Source organism: Perissodus microlepis, chromosome 8 (assembly GCF_051167445.1).
Source record: "Perissodus microlepis isolate ML-2025 ecotype Zambia chromosome 8, ASM5116744v1, whole genome shotgun sequence".
NCBI classification, from domain to species: domain Eukaryota; kingdom Metazoa; phylum Chordata; class Actinopteri; order Cichliformes; family Cichlidae; genus Perissodus; species Perissodus microlepis.
The window spans coordinates 28,327,618-28,346,370 of NC_140468.1; the positions used below are offsets into that span (position 1 = coordinate 28,327,618).

Below are 18,753 nucleotides of genomic sequence, written 5' to 3' on the forward strand. Positions count from 1 at the left end.
GGCGAGAGGCGGGGTCCACCCTGGACAGGTCGCCAGCCCGTGGCAGGGCTAACACACAGACAACCATTCACACCGATCCCCACTAACTGCATGTGTTTGTGGGAGGAAGCCGGAGAGAACAAACTCCACACAGACCCCGGCCTGATGGGGTTAGGGTCCTGAGTTCGATACCCTAACCTGGAACTGAACTCAGGACAGTGCTAACTGTCAGGACAGTGTAACCACCGTGCTGCCCGTTATCAGAGACAAACATAAATCAATGATAAGTCTTCAAAGTCAACTTGATGATTTATTGGTGGAAACTTGACAAAAAGCTTTAGAACCTACAAACTGATGTGCTGTTTGTCCATTTACAGAAAATACTGTAGAAAGATTTTAAACACGTCACCTCTGACCTCACTTTGACATTTCTACTCCCTCTCAAGGATCCTTACATCAGTACTGTGAAGACAAAGTGAACTTACCTATAATACATGTAGTATATTATATAATAGCTCAAGCTGCCCAGTTATTCCCCCTCCTACATGTGTTTGGAGCGATACCCTGATTTTTGCTGCACTACAAACTTTGATGTTGTTTCAGCTCCTCCTTGCGTTCGCTCCTGCCTGATGCTGTTACAGAGCTGCTCTGTGTGTGACTCTCTCAGACCAACATCAGAGCACGCACACTGCTGCAGCTCCGTTTGTTTTCCTGGCTCATGTGTACAGAGATGTGATGAAGGATTATTTTCCACAGGCTACACACTGCGGAGCGTAGCAGAGCGCACAGGTTCACATCAAAAACACAACAGCAGAGCCTTTTCACAGCAGAGATGGAGCTTTATTACAGTCGACTGTAAGACGCATTCATATAAAAACCAATGCACTACTTCTGGAAAAAGAGGCGCACACTCTGGTTGGTGCAGACGGTGCTGTCACAGCACCAGGATGACAGAGTCCTTCAGCTTCTCATTTGTTGCCCTTAAGGAGGCGCAGCGACTCCTGAATCATGTTCAGACTCTTCTCCACTGGTACGTCACAAAAAACCAAACACACTTTAATATTATAAATGTTTCACAGTGCAGAAACAATACGAACTCAAAAGTAAGAATATTATATATACAGTGAAAGAACTTTTGGTGAAATATACCCAATGATGTGTTTGCCCAACGCAGTGCATCTTTGTGATAGAGCAGAGAAACCTGGGACGCTCGGGGGAAACCCAACCCCTGCAAAGGTGTCTTCTTAAGTTTAACTCACACTCAGGCTTGTATCCAGATGCCTGCGATGCATCGAAACGTGCTCTGTGCAATCTTTTGTGTTACATTTAGCTTTTTATTGCCAAAGTCCATCCCTACACCAAATCAAGACAACCTTCTGCTCTCCCGGGTGCGTCTAACATTTACGCTCGGGTTCTGCCCAAACAACCGGCTCCACGCTGCAGGAGAAACAAGGACATCAGCTCATCTACACACCTGCAGCTCATTTACTAACCTCCAATAAGATAAAGATGTTAGCGTCGCCACCATAGCAGCACAGCTATGTTACAGCTAGCCTGCTAACTTTAGCACTTTAAAAATCCTGTTTAAAAACAACAACAAAAAACCAGTGCTGAGTTTTTCACCAAAGCAAAAAGATTTACCTGCCAGCTTGAATGAACTAAAAACAGTACATGAGTGATTTTTAGCCAACAGTAAAAAACGATGGAAAACAGCATGCAGCTGTAAATGTGATGTCATGCTATAAGCTGGCCTCTCAGCTGCTGTCTCTGGGCTGATGCTAGCTCACATACACGAGCAGCAGGATGCCTGCTTTAGAGTTACTCGCTAACACAGACAGCTGAATCAATCAGAGCGTGTGGGGACGGCTGTCGGCGACAACACGAACAAATGAGACGAAATGAAAACTGAACGTGTGAATAGTGTGCCCGCCCTCAGACCGAGACGCTCCCATTCAGAGTTCTCACTGACAAACCGTCCAGTGAGGAAGGCTGATGCAGCGGTCCGTGAGGTCCTCATGGTTTGGATCAGCCTGCTGCGGTGCCGGGTCAGCCCTGATAAACTAGTTCAAGTGGCCCCAAAAGAGCCCTGAAAACCAACAGTCTGGATTCAGACCACAAAGGTAAATGGAAAAGCATCAGAGGGTCAGTCTGTGACTGGAGCCGTAGACGTTATGGTGGAGATCAGGGCTCGGACTGCTTGTATTGTTGGTGCTCATTGAGGAGCTCGTAGCTGGAGACCAGAGGATGGTACCTCAGACACCACCTGACGGAGACACAGAGCAGCAGCCAGTGTCAGAACAGACCATGATGCACCAAAACACAGCTGTCCCCACAGCCGGCGTCCGACCGAGACAGCAGGCTGAAGAGCTGCACCAAACACGGCGAAAACACTGGGAGGGACTTACCCCGCGCTGCTGCCGTCACACGAGGACATGGCGAGCGTCTACTTGGTGTGATGCTCGTAGGGAATGCTATTCTGAGGTTGAGGGAGGAGAGAGAACAGAGTCAATATGTCAGAATCCAAACACACAACTCAGCAACACGACATCATCACACAGGCATCAGATTACAGGACAAGTACCAGCTTACAGAAAAATTACTGCTGTAATACTACTGTACTACTACTGCTGTACTACTACTGTAATACTGCTGCAATACTGCTGTACTACTACTGTAATACTGCTGTACTACTGCTGTACTACTGCAATACTGCTGTAATACTAGTGTACTACTGCTGCAATACTGCTGTAATACTAGTGTACTACTGCTGCAATACTAGTGTACTACTGCTGTAATACTAGTGTACTACTGCTGTAATACTGCTGTAATACTGCTGTACTACTGCTGTAATACTAGTGTACTACTGCTGCAATACTGCTGTACTACTGCTGCAATACTAGTGTACTACTGCTGTAATACTAGTGTACTACTGCTGTAATACTGCTGTACTACTGCTGTAATACTGCTGTACTACTGCTGCAATACTAGTGTACTACTACTGTAATACTGCTGTACTACTGCTGTAATACTAGTGTACTACTACTGTAATACTGCTGTACTACTGCTGCAATACTAGTGTACTACTACTGTAATACTGCTGTACTACTGCTGCAATACTAGTGTACTACTACTGTAATACTGCTGTACTACTGCTGCAATACTAGTGTACTACTACTGTAATACTGCTGTACTACTGCTGCAATACTAGTGTACTACTACTGTAATACTGCTGTACTACTGCTGCAATACTAGTGTACTACTGCTGTAATACTGCTGTACTACTGCTGCAATACTAGTGTACTACTGCTGTAATACTGCTGTACTACTGCTGTAATACTAGTGTACTACTGCTGCAATACTGCTGTACTACTGCTGCAATACTAGTGTACTACTACTGTAATACTGCTGTACTACTGCTGCAATACTAGTGTACTACTACTGTAATACTGCTGTACTACTGCTGTACTACTGCTGCAATACTGCTGTACTACTGCTGTACTACTGCAATACTGCTGTAATACTAGTGTACTACTGCTGCAATACTAGTGTACTACTACTGCTGTACTGCTGCAATACTGCTGCAATACTGCTGTACTACTACTGTAATACTGCTGTACTACTGCTGCAATACTGCTGCACTACTACTGTAATACTGCTGTACTACTGCTGCAATACTGCTGTACTACTGCTGTACTACTGCAATACTGCTGTAATACTAGTGTACTACTGCTGCAATACTAGTGTACTACTACTGCTGTACTGCTGCAATACTGCTGCAATACTGCTGTACTACTGTTGCAATACTGCTGCAGTACTGCTGAAAACCCCCCAAACAAGCCCAGCTTTGTCGTCCGTACTTGTGCGCGGGCTTTCCTGCGTGCTCAGCTCACATGAAATATTCAGTGAGTCTCATGCTGTTGGTTCACACAGACTAGGAGCAGAGGGAGTGTTGTACCTGTGAGGTGGACATGCGGGAGGTGTCCTGTCGCCCGGTCAGATCGGAGGATGACACGTTGATCGGAGCGCCGCGGTGCAGCCTCATGCTAACCTTTCGCTCACGCTCCATCCCGGACACTTGTCGAGGAGACGTGTTAGCTGGAGACCATAAACACATCGTACTGTGAGATGAATGAGTCCATGTTTCAAAGACTGACTGCAAAGGGCTGGAGTTCATGTTAACCTGTACACGCTTGCACCGTGTCACAGTAACATCACCTGAACCGTTAAAGAAAAGACAAACGAAGTGAGAGCACCATCACCTCCATGAAGGAGCCAGCCGCACAACAGCTGACAGATCATCAGCTGACACGCTGAGGTCACTGAGGCCACAGCAACACTACAGGAGCAGCTCCTCTTCGTCTACAGGACATGCGCACTGCATATAAACACGTCTGGACTTTAACACCAGATTCCTACAGAGTTATGATCTGAATGCACCAGGATCAGCTCTATAAGTTCTCTACATCGTGTTTCTTTTATTTATTCTTTGGTGTTATTTCAGTTACAGCTGACAGCGTCTGAGCTGACAGGCAGGAGAAAGGAATAAAAGGAAGGAGGGAGAAAATAGAACAAAATCTAATAAAAGGATGGAGTACAAATAGAAATGCACAACACTGCACCTGTAAGAAAAACCAACATAGAGCATGTGGAACACAGAAATATGAAAGTGCACAGATACATGTACCAACGATCTCCTTGCGGTGCGTGTGGAGGAGAACACCGTCCTCTACCGAGCTTGTTTCCTACATTTTTTGCGTATTTGGGACACTTACATGTGATCTAACGCAGCTGGAGTGAACTGACCTGTCTGTGAGGTGGGTGTTAGCGGGGTGGGCACTGTTCCCTCCTGGGTCCCTCGGGGGCGCCCGGGCGCAGCAGGGACTCTGGCCCCGGGGTTCCTGCTGTGCCTCAACCGGTCGTCCCGATCCCGACGCTCCCTTTCTGCTTCCTCTGCTGCACGGTTGGCTCCCTTTAGCAGGTCACAGAAGAACAGATTATGGACCCGACTGAGACTCTGCGGGTTTATTAGCCTCTGCACGCATGCTAACCCTGTACTGTGACCATCGCGCGCACTTTGGCCCGGCACAGATCAGTTTATGCTCAGCAGGCTTCTGTACTTTTTGCACTAATGCGTGCGCTCGTGCAGGAGCTCTATTCCCCTTCATGAATTCCTCTCTCTGTTACAAAGACGCCATCACAGGACCACGTACCAGCCTCCACACACTCATCTTACTAATGTGACAGGCTTGCCATCCTGGTTTGTCGCCAACATGGACGACTGACAGGGCGGGACTTCCACCAGCTTTGGTCTAAAGCAAAGTAACGACCCTCACAGTCCACGCCGAGACATCTGAACCTGAGCCACAGAAAAACAGGGTAATGAAGTATCTACTAAAACTACGACATGATCCAAACTCACAGCGTGCCCTGTTACAAACTGCAGAGCTGCTCTTTAACCCTGTGTTCATGTCTATGCACAGTTTTAATACCTCTTTACATGTGAACAGTCGGCCATAATTAGAGGCGTGGCTGCTTTGAGTGACAGGTGGATGCTGACTTGTTACACCTCACTGAGCTGGACCTGGCAGCTGTGTTGGTACTGAGCAGCTGTCAGCAGGACTCAAACAACCATTGCAGATCATTTCTAAATGTTTAACACACAATAACAAACCAGCAGCTAACAAACGAGGAGGAGACGAGCCCTGTTTGTCAGTCTGGTCCCCGTGTGTGATGCATCCTACTGAGACTAGCAGGTCACTAAACATCTCACCGTCCTGTGTAAACAGACGCAGCAGAGAGCAGAGAGCTCGCGTGCAGGAGAGGACCTGCTGTGTCAGGAGACACAGTTTGCTTCTCTATAAAAGGCTGACGTCTGTTTCTTTAACGTTAACTAATAAAGATTTCATGAATTACAAATTAACTTTCATCCATTACAGAAAAAATGACTCGTGACCATCTCACAGACAAAACATTATGTACAGCTACTTTCAGTGTTGCCCTCACAGTAAAAAGGGCCTCGAGGTCATCCTTGTTGTGTTTCGGCACTAAAGAAAAAAACTGAATGATATTGCAGCTCCAACATCTCAGACCACAGGATGGAGTCACGCCTGTTCAACCTGTTGGTGTTTAATGTTCTCCTGCTTCTCTGACAGCTGATACTCACAAACTTCAGCATGTTCCAGTCGAACACGTAGTCGTAGGAGAAGCCCTGTCTGTGGAACAGGTTTCTGAAGAGCTGCCGTAAGTACGAGTAATCGGGCTTGTCATCGAAGCGCAGGGAGCGACAGAAGTTCAGATAGGTGGCGAACTCAGCTGTGACAGAGTGGAAACAAACATGTTTGAGCCGACGTGCAGCCGGGATCACGCGGCTTCAAATAAAGGAAAGCTCTGAAGACCGCAAACTCACAGGGGTAGCCTTTGCACAGCACCTCGATCGGCGTGGACATCTTCTTCTCACTGATGCGTTCGTACTTCTGCCTCTTGGTAGCGGCCTTCAGCCCCTGCCAAGGCAGCGAGCCCAGATTGAAATACATGAGGACGTATCCCAACGACTCAAGGTCATCGCGCCTCGACTGCTCTGTGGAGAGAACGAGCGGAAATAAAGATGATGAAGAGGAAACGGGTTTCACTACAGCAGCAGAGTATCTCAGGTGGGATGAGGAGGAGCAGGAGAGAGTGCGTGGCGGATGACAAACAGGCTTGTTACCGATCCCAAGATGAGTGTTGATTGAGGCGTAGCGAGCGGTGCCAGTCAGGTTCTTGTTCTCGCGGTACGGGATGTGCTGGTGCGTGCGAGCGTCTCGGTACTTTTTCGCCAGACCGAAGTCAATAATGTACACCAAGTTGCCCTTTTTGCCGAGTCCCATCAGGAAGTTATCCGGCTTCACGTCTCTGTGAATGAAGTTCTTGGAGTGAATGTACTCGATGCGACTGATCTGCAGTGGACCACAAACAAAGACAGACAGATTAGGTCCAGTGCAGCTCGTATCTACGCCCGGCTTCATTCATGCATGCACGTGTGTGCACGTTCATGTGTGTGTGTGCAGCAGGTGTGTGTGTGTGCACATTCGTGTGTGTGTGAACGTTCGTGTGTGTGTGTACGTTCGTGTGTGTGTGTGTGTGTGTGTACGTTCGTGTGTGTGTGTGTACGTTCGTGTGTGTGTGTGTGTACGTTCGTGTGTGTGTGTGTGTGTGTGTGCACGTTCGTGTGCACGTTCGTGTGCGTGTGTGAGCAGCTCACCATCTGGTCAGCGAGCAGCAGGACCGTCTTCAGGCTGAACTTGCGGGAACAAAAGTTGAAGAGATCCTCCAGGCTGGGTCCCAGCAGCTCCATCACCATCACATTGTAGTCGCCTTCAGCTCCACACCACTTTATTGTTGGGATGCCCACTGCAACCACACAGAAACAAATGCGCCTGCAGTCACTGTCTGATGGGTTTCTCCTGCTGGCAGCGTCTCCACTATCACCGCCTCCTGTGCTGCTCAGAATAAGCACACAGTGATGAAGGGCGTGTCCTCGGGGGTAACAAAGTGCTCCCGCTCTGATACTGAAACCTTCACTCACACTCAGCCGGGCTCGTGAGGCCCACACCCAGGTAACAAAGTGTGATTCTGTCCTACTTCACTCCCTCGTTTAAATGTGGCGCTGACAAAATGAAAACTGGTGTCCTACTTGTGTATTGGTTTGGGCAGTCATTCCCACACTTAAAGGAAACTCTGCAGCATCTCTGCAGTGTGTAAAGCCCACATGTGCCTGCAGGCAATCCTGACACTGGCTGAGCTGTGCTGGGGTCTCCTCTCAGACCTGGATCAAGGATGTTACCTCACAGGCTTACATCACATCCCACAGGGTGTGATTTAGACTCAGGAACATGAGGGCCAGTGAGTGCTGTTGGTGCCGGTCTGTCCTGTCCTTCTGTGGACCTGTCTCACAGTCCTGAGACTGCAGAGGGAGACCTGGAAGAGCTGGACTACCTGGTGCTGTCCGATGCTCCCAGCACTGACACGGACATGAAGGAAGAGCTCAGCAGTGTGGAACGCCGTTTGCTTTCTCAGTGATAATCCTGAACTGAAACGAACTTTGTGTTCAACTCTGATCATCACTGCTGTGAGCCGTGCACCAAGCTGAGGCTGCTGCATCCAACCCACGGGACAGTCGAGGCGTGGACACAGAAGCCTTCTGTGCTAAACCGCAGCACAGCGGTGGTCCGCGGCTCACTGAGGTCATTCAACATGACCTTGTGTTTGTTTGGTGACTAATGGGATCACTGCAACGACAGGCAAGTGTCCATCACATTACACGTGGAGGAATAAAGAGAGCAGAGAGTGGGAGCAGGAAACGAGTCCTGCAGGAAACGAGTCCAGCAGGAAACGAGTCCTGCAGGAAACGAGTCCTGCAGCTAACGAGTCCTGCAGCTAACGAGTCCTGCAGCTAACGAGTCCTGCAGCTAACGAGTCCTGCAGGAAACGAGTCCTGCAGCTAACGAGTCCTGCAGCTAACGAGTCCTGCAGGAAACGAGTCCTGCAGGAAACGAGTCCTGCAGCTAACGAGTCCTGCAGCTAACGAGTCCTGCAGCTAACCGTGACAGAGTGCATGAGAACAAAGACACAGACAGACTGTGGTCACCTCCTCCTTGCATCATCTTGTAGATCTTGCTCTCGATGTGGAGCTGCGGATGTTTCGTCTTCACACATTCTAACTTGATCGCAACTTCTTCTCCCACTGAGATGTCTGTGCCTGGAAAAAGACCAACAAGGATACACATTAATACACACAGTGACACACACACAGATATAATGGAAGCCACAACATCAACAACAGCAATACAGGGAGTGCAGAATTATTAGGTAAGTTGTATTTTTGAGGAATAATTTTATTATTGAACAACAACCATGTTCTCAATGAACCCAAAAAACTCATTAATATCAAAGCTGAATGTTTTTGGAAGTAGTTTTTAGTTTGTTTTTAGTTTTAGCTATTTTAGGGGGATATCTGTGTGTGCAGGTGACTATTACTGTGCAGAATTATTAGGCAACTCAACAAAAAACAAATATATACCCATTTTAATGATTTATTTTTACCAGTGACACCAATATAACATCTCCACATTCACAAATATACATTTCTGACATTCAAAAACAAAACAAAAACAAATCAGCGACCAATATAGCCACCTTTCTTTGCAAGGACACTCAAAAGCCTGCCATCCATGGATTCTGTCAGTGTTTTGATCTGTTCACCATCAACATTGCGTGCAGCAGCAACCACAGCCTCCCAGACACTGTTCAGAGAGGTGTACTGTTTTCCCTCCTTGTAAATCTCACATTTGATGATGGACCACAGGTTCTCAATGGGGTTCAGATCAGGTGAACAAGGAGGCCATGTCATTAGTTTGTCTTCTTTTATACCCTTTCTTGCCAGCCACGCTGTGGAGTACTTGGACGCGTGTGATGGAGCATTGTCCTGCATGAAAATCATGTTTTTCTTGAAGGATGCAGACTTCTTCCTGTACCACTGCTTGAAGAAGGTGTCTTCCAGAAACTGGCAGTAGGACTGGGAGTTGAGCTTGACTCCATCCTCAACCCGAAAAGGCCCCACAAGCTCATCTTTGATGATACCAGCCCAAACCAGTACTCCACCTCCACCTTGCTGGCGTCTGAGTCGGACTGGAGCTCTCTGCCCTTTACCAATCCAGCCACGGGCCCATCCATCTGGCCCATCAAGACTCACTCTCATTTCATCAGTCCATAAAACCTTAGAAAAACCAGTCTTGAGATATTTCTTGGCCCAGTCTTGACGTTTCAGCTTGTGTGTCTTGTTCAGTGGTGGTCGTCTTTCAGCCTTTCTTACCTTGGCCATGTCTCTGAGTATTGCACACCTTGTGCTTTTGGGCACTCCAGTGATGTTGCAGCTCTGAAATATGGCCAAACTGGTGGCAAGTGGCATCTTGGCAGCTGCACGCTTGACTTTTCTCAGTTCATGGGCAGTTATTTTGCGCCTTGGTTTTTCCACACGCTTCTTGCGACCCTGTTGACTATTTTGAATGAAACGCTTGATTGTTCGATGATCACGCTTCAGAAGCTTTGCAATTTTGAGACTGCTGCATCCCTCTGCAAGATATCTCACTATTTTTGACTTTTCTGAGCCTGTCAAGTCCTTCTTTTGACCCATTTTGCCAAAGGAAAGGAAGTTGCCTAATAATTATGCACACCTGATATAGGGTGTTGATGTCATTAGACCACACCCCTTCTCATTACAGAGATGCACATCACCTAATATGCTTAATTGGTAGTAGGCTTTCGAGCCTATACAGCTTGGAGTAAGACAACATGCATGCAGAGGTTGATGTGGACAAAATACTCATTTGCCTCATAATTCTGCACTCCCTGTATTCATGGAGATGTTCCTGATGATGAGTCCTGTGGTCTCTAACATGTTCCTGTTTCCAGCAGCACACAGAAGGACAACACCTACACACTGCTGTGTAAACGTCAGTGTGTCTCCTTCAAAATAAACAAAATACAAACAAATTTCATAAATCGTGACTTAGCTGGACTCACAACACAGCAGAGAAACAGGAAACCACAACAAATCCTCCAAGAAGCTGCATCTTTGTCAGCTACGGCACAAACAGGAACCCAGGTGAGGCCGAGCTCCAGGACATGGAGGAGGAGCAGGCAGACCAGGGTCAGGCAGCAGACAGGTGCTCGAAGAGGGAGAAGGTGGATGCTGTGAGTGGAGCAGAAACAGGGAGCAGCATGTTCTGCAATATTCACGCCACCCTTCCAAATGCTTTTGTGACACAGCACATGTGCAGACTCTGCTCCTGCTGCAGCACCTTACCTGCTTCTTTAAAGGAAAACTCCAGACCTGCCAGCCTCAGGCCCTCGGTGCACCAGCCAAACAGGCTTTTTATTATTAAACTTACTATCATCAGTTTGCTAAACACAGTCAACACTAGTCACAGTGTAGTGGTCCTCGTACAGTATTTGGGTGGTGCAGTGGTTCACACTGCTGTTTACCTGGAAGACATTTGTGGGTTCAAACCTGCACATTCAGCACGCCCAGACGTGCCGCGCCGACATCGGCACCGTTAAAACATGTCAGCGGCGCACAAACAGAGCTATCGTCTGCCTGTGAATGTGACTTCAAGGCTGACACTAACAACTCCCATGTTATTTAACCCTTTAAGACCGACCATAGAACCAAGGCCGCCAGAGCTCATCTTATATTTGTACATGCTGTAGAGCCAATTTTGGGAGCATTTCAAGTTGCTATACAGCAATACAACTGTTATAGCCCAAATTTTAATCATATGTCTGCATTAAGTGCACATTAATTACATAAATTGCAAAAAAGTGCAATAAACTACAAAAAAAATTTGAAAATCGTTTTTGTTTTTTTTACATATATTTCTACTTGGGGAAATTTAAGAGGTTTATCCCTCAAAACTTTAAATACAAACAAGTTGCAAAAAATAGTTTACAACAACAGGAAATTTATTTTGAGTGTCTTCATAGTTTTATTTTTGAGATACACCAATTTTTATATACTGCAGGAAAAACGAAAAACAATCCTATGATGAAAATTTGCAAAGAAAACAGCATGTGCATCAAAATAAACTATTTCCAGCAGTGCAATTTGAGTTCTAAGCATCCCAGCAACTATTCAGAAAAGCTTAAAGTCAAACATGACTTTTAAAAACACCAGAATAGGCTTTTAAGGCCTATAAGTAAAAAAAAACAACCACATTTTCCGCGAAAATGACGTCACTTCCGGTTTCGGGCAGGTAATGGCGGACATGCGATAGTTCGCGCTGACGTCTTTTTCAGTGTAGGAAGTGTTACGAACAGCTGATCGGATCAGCAAAGCGTGTTTCTGGAATATTATGTTTTTGTTCCTGCAAGTGCTTTTTATGCAGTTTTTGCAAAGCTATATGTGGAAGGAAACCGTGACCGAGGACAAGCTGATGGCATAAGATGTAAGTACAACTCCTCCGGTTTCATATGCAAAAAAAAAAGAAAATATTGCGCTAGCTTACGCGGTTGCAGTGCTACAGGGATTTAAAAATAGTTACGCAAAACGGAGCGTGCCCGCTCCGACCGGCTTTAAAGGGTTAACTGAGACAAAAAACGATGCTGTACTCATGCAATGATTACTGTGTAACTACATTTCCCAGTAACTTCAATCCTTCTCATAGCTGGGCTGTGGAAGCTGCCATGTTACCTCGCCATCTTGAGTACAGAGGCAAGGATGGACATGCTGTGTCACCGAATCGTGTTTTACGTATGTGGTGAGAACCCAGCAGAACAGTCTGAATACATGCTCATGCATGTGTGAGCGCCCACCGATGTTAGCGCTGACAGCTAACAGCTGCAAACACAGCAGTAACACTAACACTGCTGCCATCTGGTGGTGAGATTTCACACCCTGTAACTTCAAAGCCATGGAAAAAACAAAGAGACACATTTACACACAGTATTTTCATTAACACACGAACAGATCAGGATGGAACATAATGTTTGGTGTTCCACATTATCTCCTGTGGATAAATCCTGAGCTCCACCGGAGTCTCAGACTTTTCTAACAGGCGAGTTCAGTCTTACAGAAAACCAGACTGGCTCATGTTCAGCCGACTCTCCCGACTATGGAGAGAAACACGTGGAAACCTGCGTCCACACGTTATCATTTTCACTGGGACAACAACTGCTCCCCCATCAGGTGTGTTCATATGACCCCACTATGAGCTCCAACCACTCATTTTAAAGTGACGACTGAATTTCAAGGAATTAAGATAAGTGTGAATATTATCTTTAGCTCTGGCACAATGACACCTCTGAATGTCAGTAGCTAGCAGAGAGCCACAAATCCAGCCTCAGGGGTCACCAGCAGCAGTAACAGGCCAACCCCTGCAGGCCCGCCCCCGAGGATGGACAAAACCAGGCGCCTTCTGAACAGGGTCAGGGTGACCTGTTTGAAGCACACTCTCCGTCCTCACACTAGCACAGAGGGTTTAGACTTTTACATAATGCAATCCAGTCAAAAAGGTTACATTTAAAATATTTACTGTGGTAACTGATGTAAGGATGTCTCGTATGTACCTCACAGTGAGTGATACACACGATTAGCAAAACACAGCGTGCTGGACGAGACAAAGTCACACTTCTAGCTCAGCATGCAAGTGAAGACTAAACTTCTATCATATCAGGTAGCATCTAATGCTGGAGGCTGCTGGGCCTCGACCACCACGTCAGCATTTGTGAGCTTGCTGTGTGATGCAGACATCAGTAACTTTGTGGTTCAGTCTGAGTGAATGTTGTGTTTTTGATCACATGTGCATGTGTTTGTTGAAACGGTACTGCTTGCTGACCCATACATGAGTGCTGTCTGTTTCATTGTAGGTGGTAACTTCTGGCTGAACCCCGCCTCCCTAAAATAAATTCAAGATGGCAGCAGCCCAGCTGTTAAAATTCAAGCTACAACCATCTTTTTATTACAGTCTTTGTTCATATTAGTGGCTGACTGGCATATTAAATATTAGATATAGTCAGTGTGTCCTGGCTCACACTGGTGCCACTCCCTGAACCATTGATGTTATGGACTGTGGTCACAGTGGGCGACCCTTTGAACAGCATACGGAGTGGACAGTGTGGCTGTACGGTTACATACATGTGTAACACAAAGGCTAACAGATATGTTCCGCATTAAGACCTGCACAGTAGACGGGCTTAACGTTTACCAACAACTGCTCCCACTGCCAAACCAACTCACCGGACAATTATATCCACGCTCTTTGGTTCTGTCCACCAGTTCAGAAGTTTTGGCGTGAGATATGTGAAGACTTATCAAAGTGTCTGAAATGTAACATTCCAACTTCCCCTTTAGCGTGTTTGTTGGGCAGCTTAGATAATGTCACTACAGATAAGAATATAGCCCATATGGTTTTCACTGCCCTATGCATAGCCAAGAAAACAGTCCTCATGAACTGGAAAAATAAAAATAATCTTAATTCTAACCAATATAGAAATTATTATCTATTAGATTACATTAGTCTTGATACAGCCTCTGCCACCACTGCAGATCAATTGCTCTGGGCTCCTTTGATCAGCTCCATCACCTAGTGGGGGTGGAGGGGTCATAGTTTGGTCCCACAGCCCTGGCGCAGGGTGCCGCCGGTGCATCGAGCCACCTGGGGGGCTCTTCAACTGGTGGGGGAGGCTGTTACATCTTGCAAGAGGTCTCCTCTCTCCAGGACCTGACTCTGCAGGTGGGGAGAGATATATGGGAAGTGGAGGAAGATCTCAGCCTGGGTATCTATCGTCTTGTGTAGTCTGGAAGTTGAGTGGATGACGGGGTGGGTGCAGTTTTCTCTGTGGTGGGGTCGAGTGAGCTGTCCCAGGCTCTGTGGGGCCAGGCGGCACTGCTGAACTAGGCCCCGGTCCGGATGGGCCTGGGCCCCCTTTCCCTGGCGGGTTGCGGAGTATGGGGGTGCCTACTGGGGTCAGCGGGGGAGCTGGCCCCAGGGAGGGGTCACTTGCCCCTCCCTTCCTTCCCTCCCCATCTCCAGCTGCCTCCCTCTTCCCGCTCCACCACAATCACCCATACATGCAGGGCCTTGGGGTAAAGGTGTGTCACCAGGGTGCAGGGGAGGCATCCCCCCCTCTGTCCCCTTCTGGCTGCCTGTGCCTCAATTTTATCCCACAACTTAGACATTCACATTACTCACACTCTCATAACACATACATATAGGATCTTGGGGGTGGGCACGCTACACGGACTCCAAAAGACCATCAGGGTGTACACCTCACCCCTGGCGTCGTTGCCCACCTCCCAATTTTAAATACACGTAGACATTGAGGGCTATCAGGAGGGACTATGCTTACCTGCTGCTCTCTGGCAGGTAGCTCCATGCCCTCCTGGGTTTTAAAGGCACCTTAGACCACACATGCATCAACACTACATATGAGCGGGCGGAGGGAGGTTTGGAGTCTTCTCTCACCCCCGTTCTCTGCGACCTGCTGGAGCGGGGGGCCAGGAGGAGGAGTTGGCCGTCCGACTGGGGTCTGGAATGGGGGGGTCTCCCTGCTGCTGTGGAGTCGGGGCGGTCTGCTTCTCCCCACCGCAGGGAAAAGGGTAACACCACCTGGGTCTGGGTGCAGTTTCCCCCTCCAGGGGCAAGGGTACCTAGACCTGGGGCTTAGAGTACGCTTGGGGAGTGTGATTGTGTGTACAGTGTCTCTCTATGTCTGTCTCCACATTGGTTGAGTGTTGAGTAAGTGCATATGAGAGCATGAGGGTGGGAATGGATGTTTGTATCTGTGTGTGCCTGTATGTCTGTGTCTATATGTCAGGTTGGGTATCAGACGCCACCTCTCTGGGGACATCTCAGGTCCTTCAAGGTATGGAGGCCTATCTCCCCCCACCACTTCCCCTTCCAGTGGCAGACGCCCTCAGACATCGGTGCGTTGGTGGTTCTTTGTGTCCAGGGATGGGCGCCCAGGTACACACCGGCTCACTCCTGGTGGCTGCTTGTCGGGGCCTGGAGCCTGGGGCTCGCTCGGGCCACTTCGGGGGTGGGGTGCCCTCGGCCCCTCGGCCTGGGGCTCGGTCATTCAGGCACAGCTGGCTGCCGGCGGAGCTCACGGGCACGTCACTGCAACCCCCCCTGGCTTCTGCTCCGCGGCTGCTGAATGACCCCTCATCTGGGACTCTCCTCAGCTCTTTCTGGGACAGTGGCGCGGCTGCCCCTCTGTTGGTCTTCCTTGGTCTCTTGTGTTCTGAGGGCCTCTGGATGTCTGGAGTCTTGATCTCCTCCATACCTGCTTCATGCCCTGGAGGACGGGGCTGTGGCCCCCCCACACCCTCTAGCAGATCATTACATGAAGGAACCTTTTAAAAACAAGCGCGTCCATGCTCACAGGTGTACACACGGGTGCTTAGACACACAAACTACACCCTTTTTGGCTCCTACCTCAAAGCACACTGTGTGCTGTCGATCTTACGTGCTGCACAATAATGTTTAATATTTAGTATTTACTGTTATATTCACATAGATCATCGTAATGATGTTGTTTATTATGTTGCTCTCTTTCTTTGCTTGTTTTCTCTTTTTTCTTTCTCAACAGGTGATCCAGGTGATTGACAGATGTATTTTTTGTCTGTTTGTTTTGTTGGTTTTTGCCCTTTATCACCGTCCCTCTTCCCCGCTCTTTTTCTTTCTCCCTTTTCTTTTCCCCAGTCAAGTCTGTCCCGTGTGTAGCAAGTGAAAATAAAATAAACAATAAAAGCAAAGGTGAATCAAATAGAGGCAAGGCTGGGATGGTATATTTGGTAAAGTAAATCCGTTGGGCATCTTTCTTTGCCTTTAGACAATAATTCTGATGCAAAAGAGCCAAACGGGACAGGCAAAAGAAAAAAGAAAAAAAGACCTGCGCAGCACACACAGTAACAGCACACACAGTAACAGCACACACACAGTAACAGCACACACACAGTAACAGCACACACAGTAACAACACACACAGTAACAGCACACACACAGTAACAGCACACACAGTAACAGCACACACAGTAACAGCACACACAGTAACAACACACACAGTAACAGCACACACAGTAACAGCACACACAGTAACAACACACACAGTAACAACACACACAGTAACAGCACACACAGTAACAACACACACAGTAACAGCACACACAGTAACAACACACACAGTAACAGCACACACTCTTCCTCGTTTTGTTCCTTGTTGTTTCCGTACTTTCAGGCTATTGTATCATCTCCCCCCCCCCACCTTGTGTTTCTGCCGTTACACTAACTGCGCTGTCGTGGGTGGGGGCTGCAGGGTGGATGAGGGTTAAACACCACACACACGGGGTAACAAACAGTAAATATCACGTAGACCCGGAAGTCCTGCAGCGGTGACCTAATCTTCACTTTCTGAAGCGTAGCAGTGTTTTGAACGGCACGTTTCAGGTGACAGCTTCCACTCACCTAAGTAGATGTCCCCGAAGGACCCACTCCCGATCTTCCTGCCCAGCCGGTAGCGGTTGCCCACTCTGAGCTCCATGTCCGCGGTGCTCTTTGACACAGTCTCCTTATCTTAGTTACGAAGCACTTCTCCTGCTGTATGAAGGAATATTAGAGCTTTGAGCCCGTCGGTGTACACAGCCCGGTCCCTTTCGATCTCTTCCTGTAACAGCGCAGGTTTCACCATCCCCTTTTTCTCTTTCTGACCACCGGAAGTCTGTAATATCGGTATGGCCCGGTACCGTGAAACGCGTAGTCTATGCTCTCCGTTGTTTGGGGGCCACTGTGATCCCAAACTTAACGATGGACTCCGATTACTCTGATCCAACTCCAGACAGCTGAACGGGTACGCAGCGTCTCCCAGTCTGTGAAAGCTGTCACTCGCTGCTGACGTCACTTCCCCTAGCAACTACAGGCAGATGTGGAAAAAAACATGTCAAAGTGAACTCTCGACACTTACTCACATGTCCTCATACAGACACGGGAAACCCAGACACACTGGAGCACAATAAAGCGCTGGCTCGGTGACTGCGGTGACTATAAGGAAGCAGAGCGCGTGAAGCCGCTCGCTCTTATCACAGTTCATGTTGCTTCTTTGGGTCGAACAGAGTCCAGCAGACACACAGTCTGTGTATATAACAGCGTTATTGTGGTGAATGTTTGCGGGCCACGCCCACAAGTCTGTTGCTATTTTCTGATTGGCTCAATGTGGACCGACCACAGGTTTTTTTTCATTGGCTCTTAGGAAGCTTCTCACGTGGCAGGAGTGTGTTTTTAAAGTTAGGTAACCCGCCCTCACGTGTACGCCAATGCGCTGTCTGCATGCTGCATTCAAGTCCTGTCAGAATGTGTGTTTTCATGGCTTCATCCCGCCTCACAGTTCATAGGATGAGCTTTAAATATAAAATACATTTTGGGTGAAAATACTCCCTCCACGTGAAGGGTCCATGTAAAAGAAGAAAAAACCCAAATGATTGTTGACCACACAAGAAATGCAAAAATTAGCCAAGTAATGCATCAAAGTTATGGCTGAGTTATAACATCATGGCAATGTAATAAAAATAATATAATGACAAATTATATATATTTTTAAAATGTATTTTCCATGGCTGACAGCTGTAAAATAGATCTTACAGTCAGTGCAGATTTGAGGGTGAATGTCTGCAGCTCTGTGAGTTGCTCAGTGAGCCAGCATCCCGTGGATGCTCCGAGGAATCACCCAGGAACAAAATACTAACTTTTTACTCTCTATTTCAAACTGTGACAATAACTCACTCAAGGACAGAATGTACAGGTGATCATAGGGCCAAACAAATACAGTATATTGGCATACTTTTGTTTCTGTTTAAAAAGTCTTTTAACTTTATAATATTTAGTAAGATAAAGTAATGCATTTTAATTACACAAAGGTGACAAATACTCTCTCATAACCAAAACACTGCTACTGGCTGTGTGGGACATTTATATATAGATCCTGGTGTAAAATCAGGATCTTTCATGTTGTTCTCAGTGTATTGTTGCAGGGCTCACACAGGCAGCTTTACAGGGCTGAACACCTCAGCTCAGTGGGTGTGTAGGATATTGGACTAACGATCTTTAATCACATAATTTTATTTACCACTATTGAATGTAATCATGATCAATTCTTAAACTCTGGCTCCCACAGGGTGTCTTTTGTCTCTTTCCTTCACCCAAAGATGCACATGATCAGTAGTGAGTCAAAGAGCTTAAGCGAGGA

The 18,753-nt window shown here is 47.4% G+C and overlaps 1 protein-coding gene across 1 annotated transcript; it reads right to left on the reverse strand.

The window, feature by feature from the left end:
• Positions 1 to 797: 797 nt before the first annotated feature.
• On the reverse strand, positions 798 to 17,566 carry LOC146382157 (casein kinase I). The gene is made up of 10 exons (XM_084938506.1): positions 16,980 to 17,566; positions 8,606 to 8,716; positions 7,220 to 7,368; positions 6,686 to 6,914; positions 6,386 to 6,556; positions 6,143 to 6,291; positions 4,783 to 4,948; positions 3,935 to 4,074; positions 2,385 to 2,455; positions 798 to 2,242 (listed from the first exon to the last, which is right to left on the reverse strand). Exons 1-9 carry the CDS (start codon positions 17,053 to 17,055, stop codon positions 2,423 to 2,425), a joined length of 1,224 nt encoding a protein of 407 aa, XP_084794632.1. The 5' UTR covers positions 17,056 to 17,566; the 3' UTR covers positions 798 to 2,242; positions 2,385 to 2,422.
• Positions 17,567 to 18,753: the final 1,187 nt, after the last annotated feature.

Excerpts from the sequence above, each read along its gene's own strand:
- LOC146382157 (XM_084938506.1), bottom strand. The coding sequence starts at position 17,055 with ATGGAGCTCAGAGTGGGCAACCGCTACCGGCTGGGCAGGAAGATCGGG. Across the intron at positions 6,557-6,685 it reads CAACACTCATCTTGGGATCG|AGCAGTCGAGGCGCGATGAC; the intron begins GTAACAAGCCTG and ends TTCTCTCCACAG. Across the intron at positions 4,075-4,782 it reads AACACCCACCTCACAGACAG|CTAACACGTCTCCTCGACAA; the intron begins GTCAGTTCACTC and ends TATGGTCTCCAG.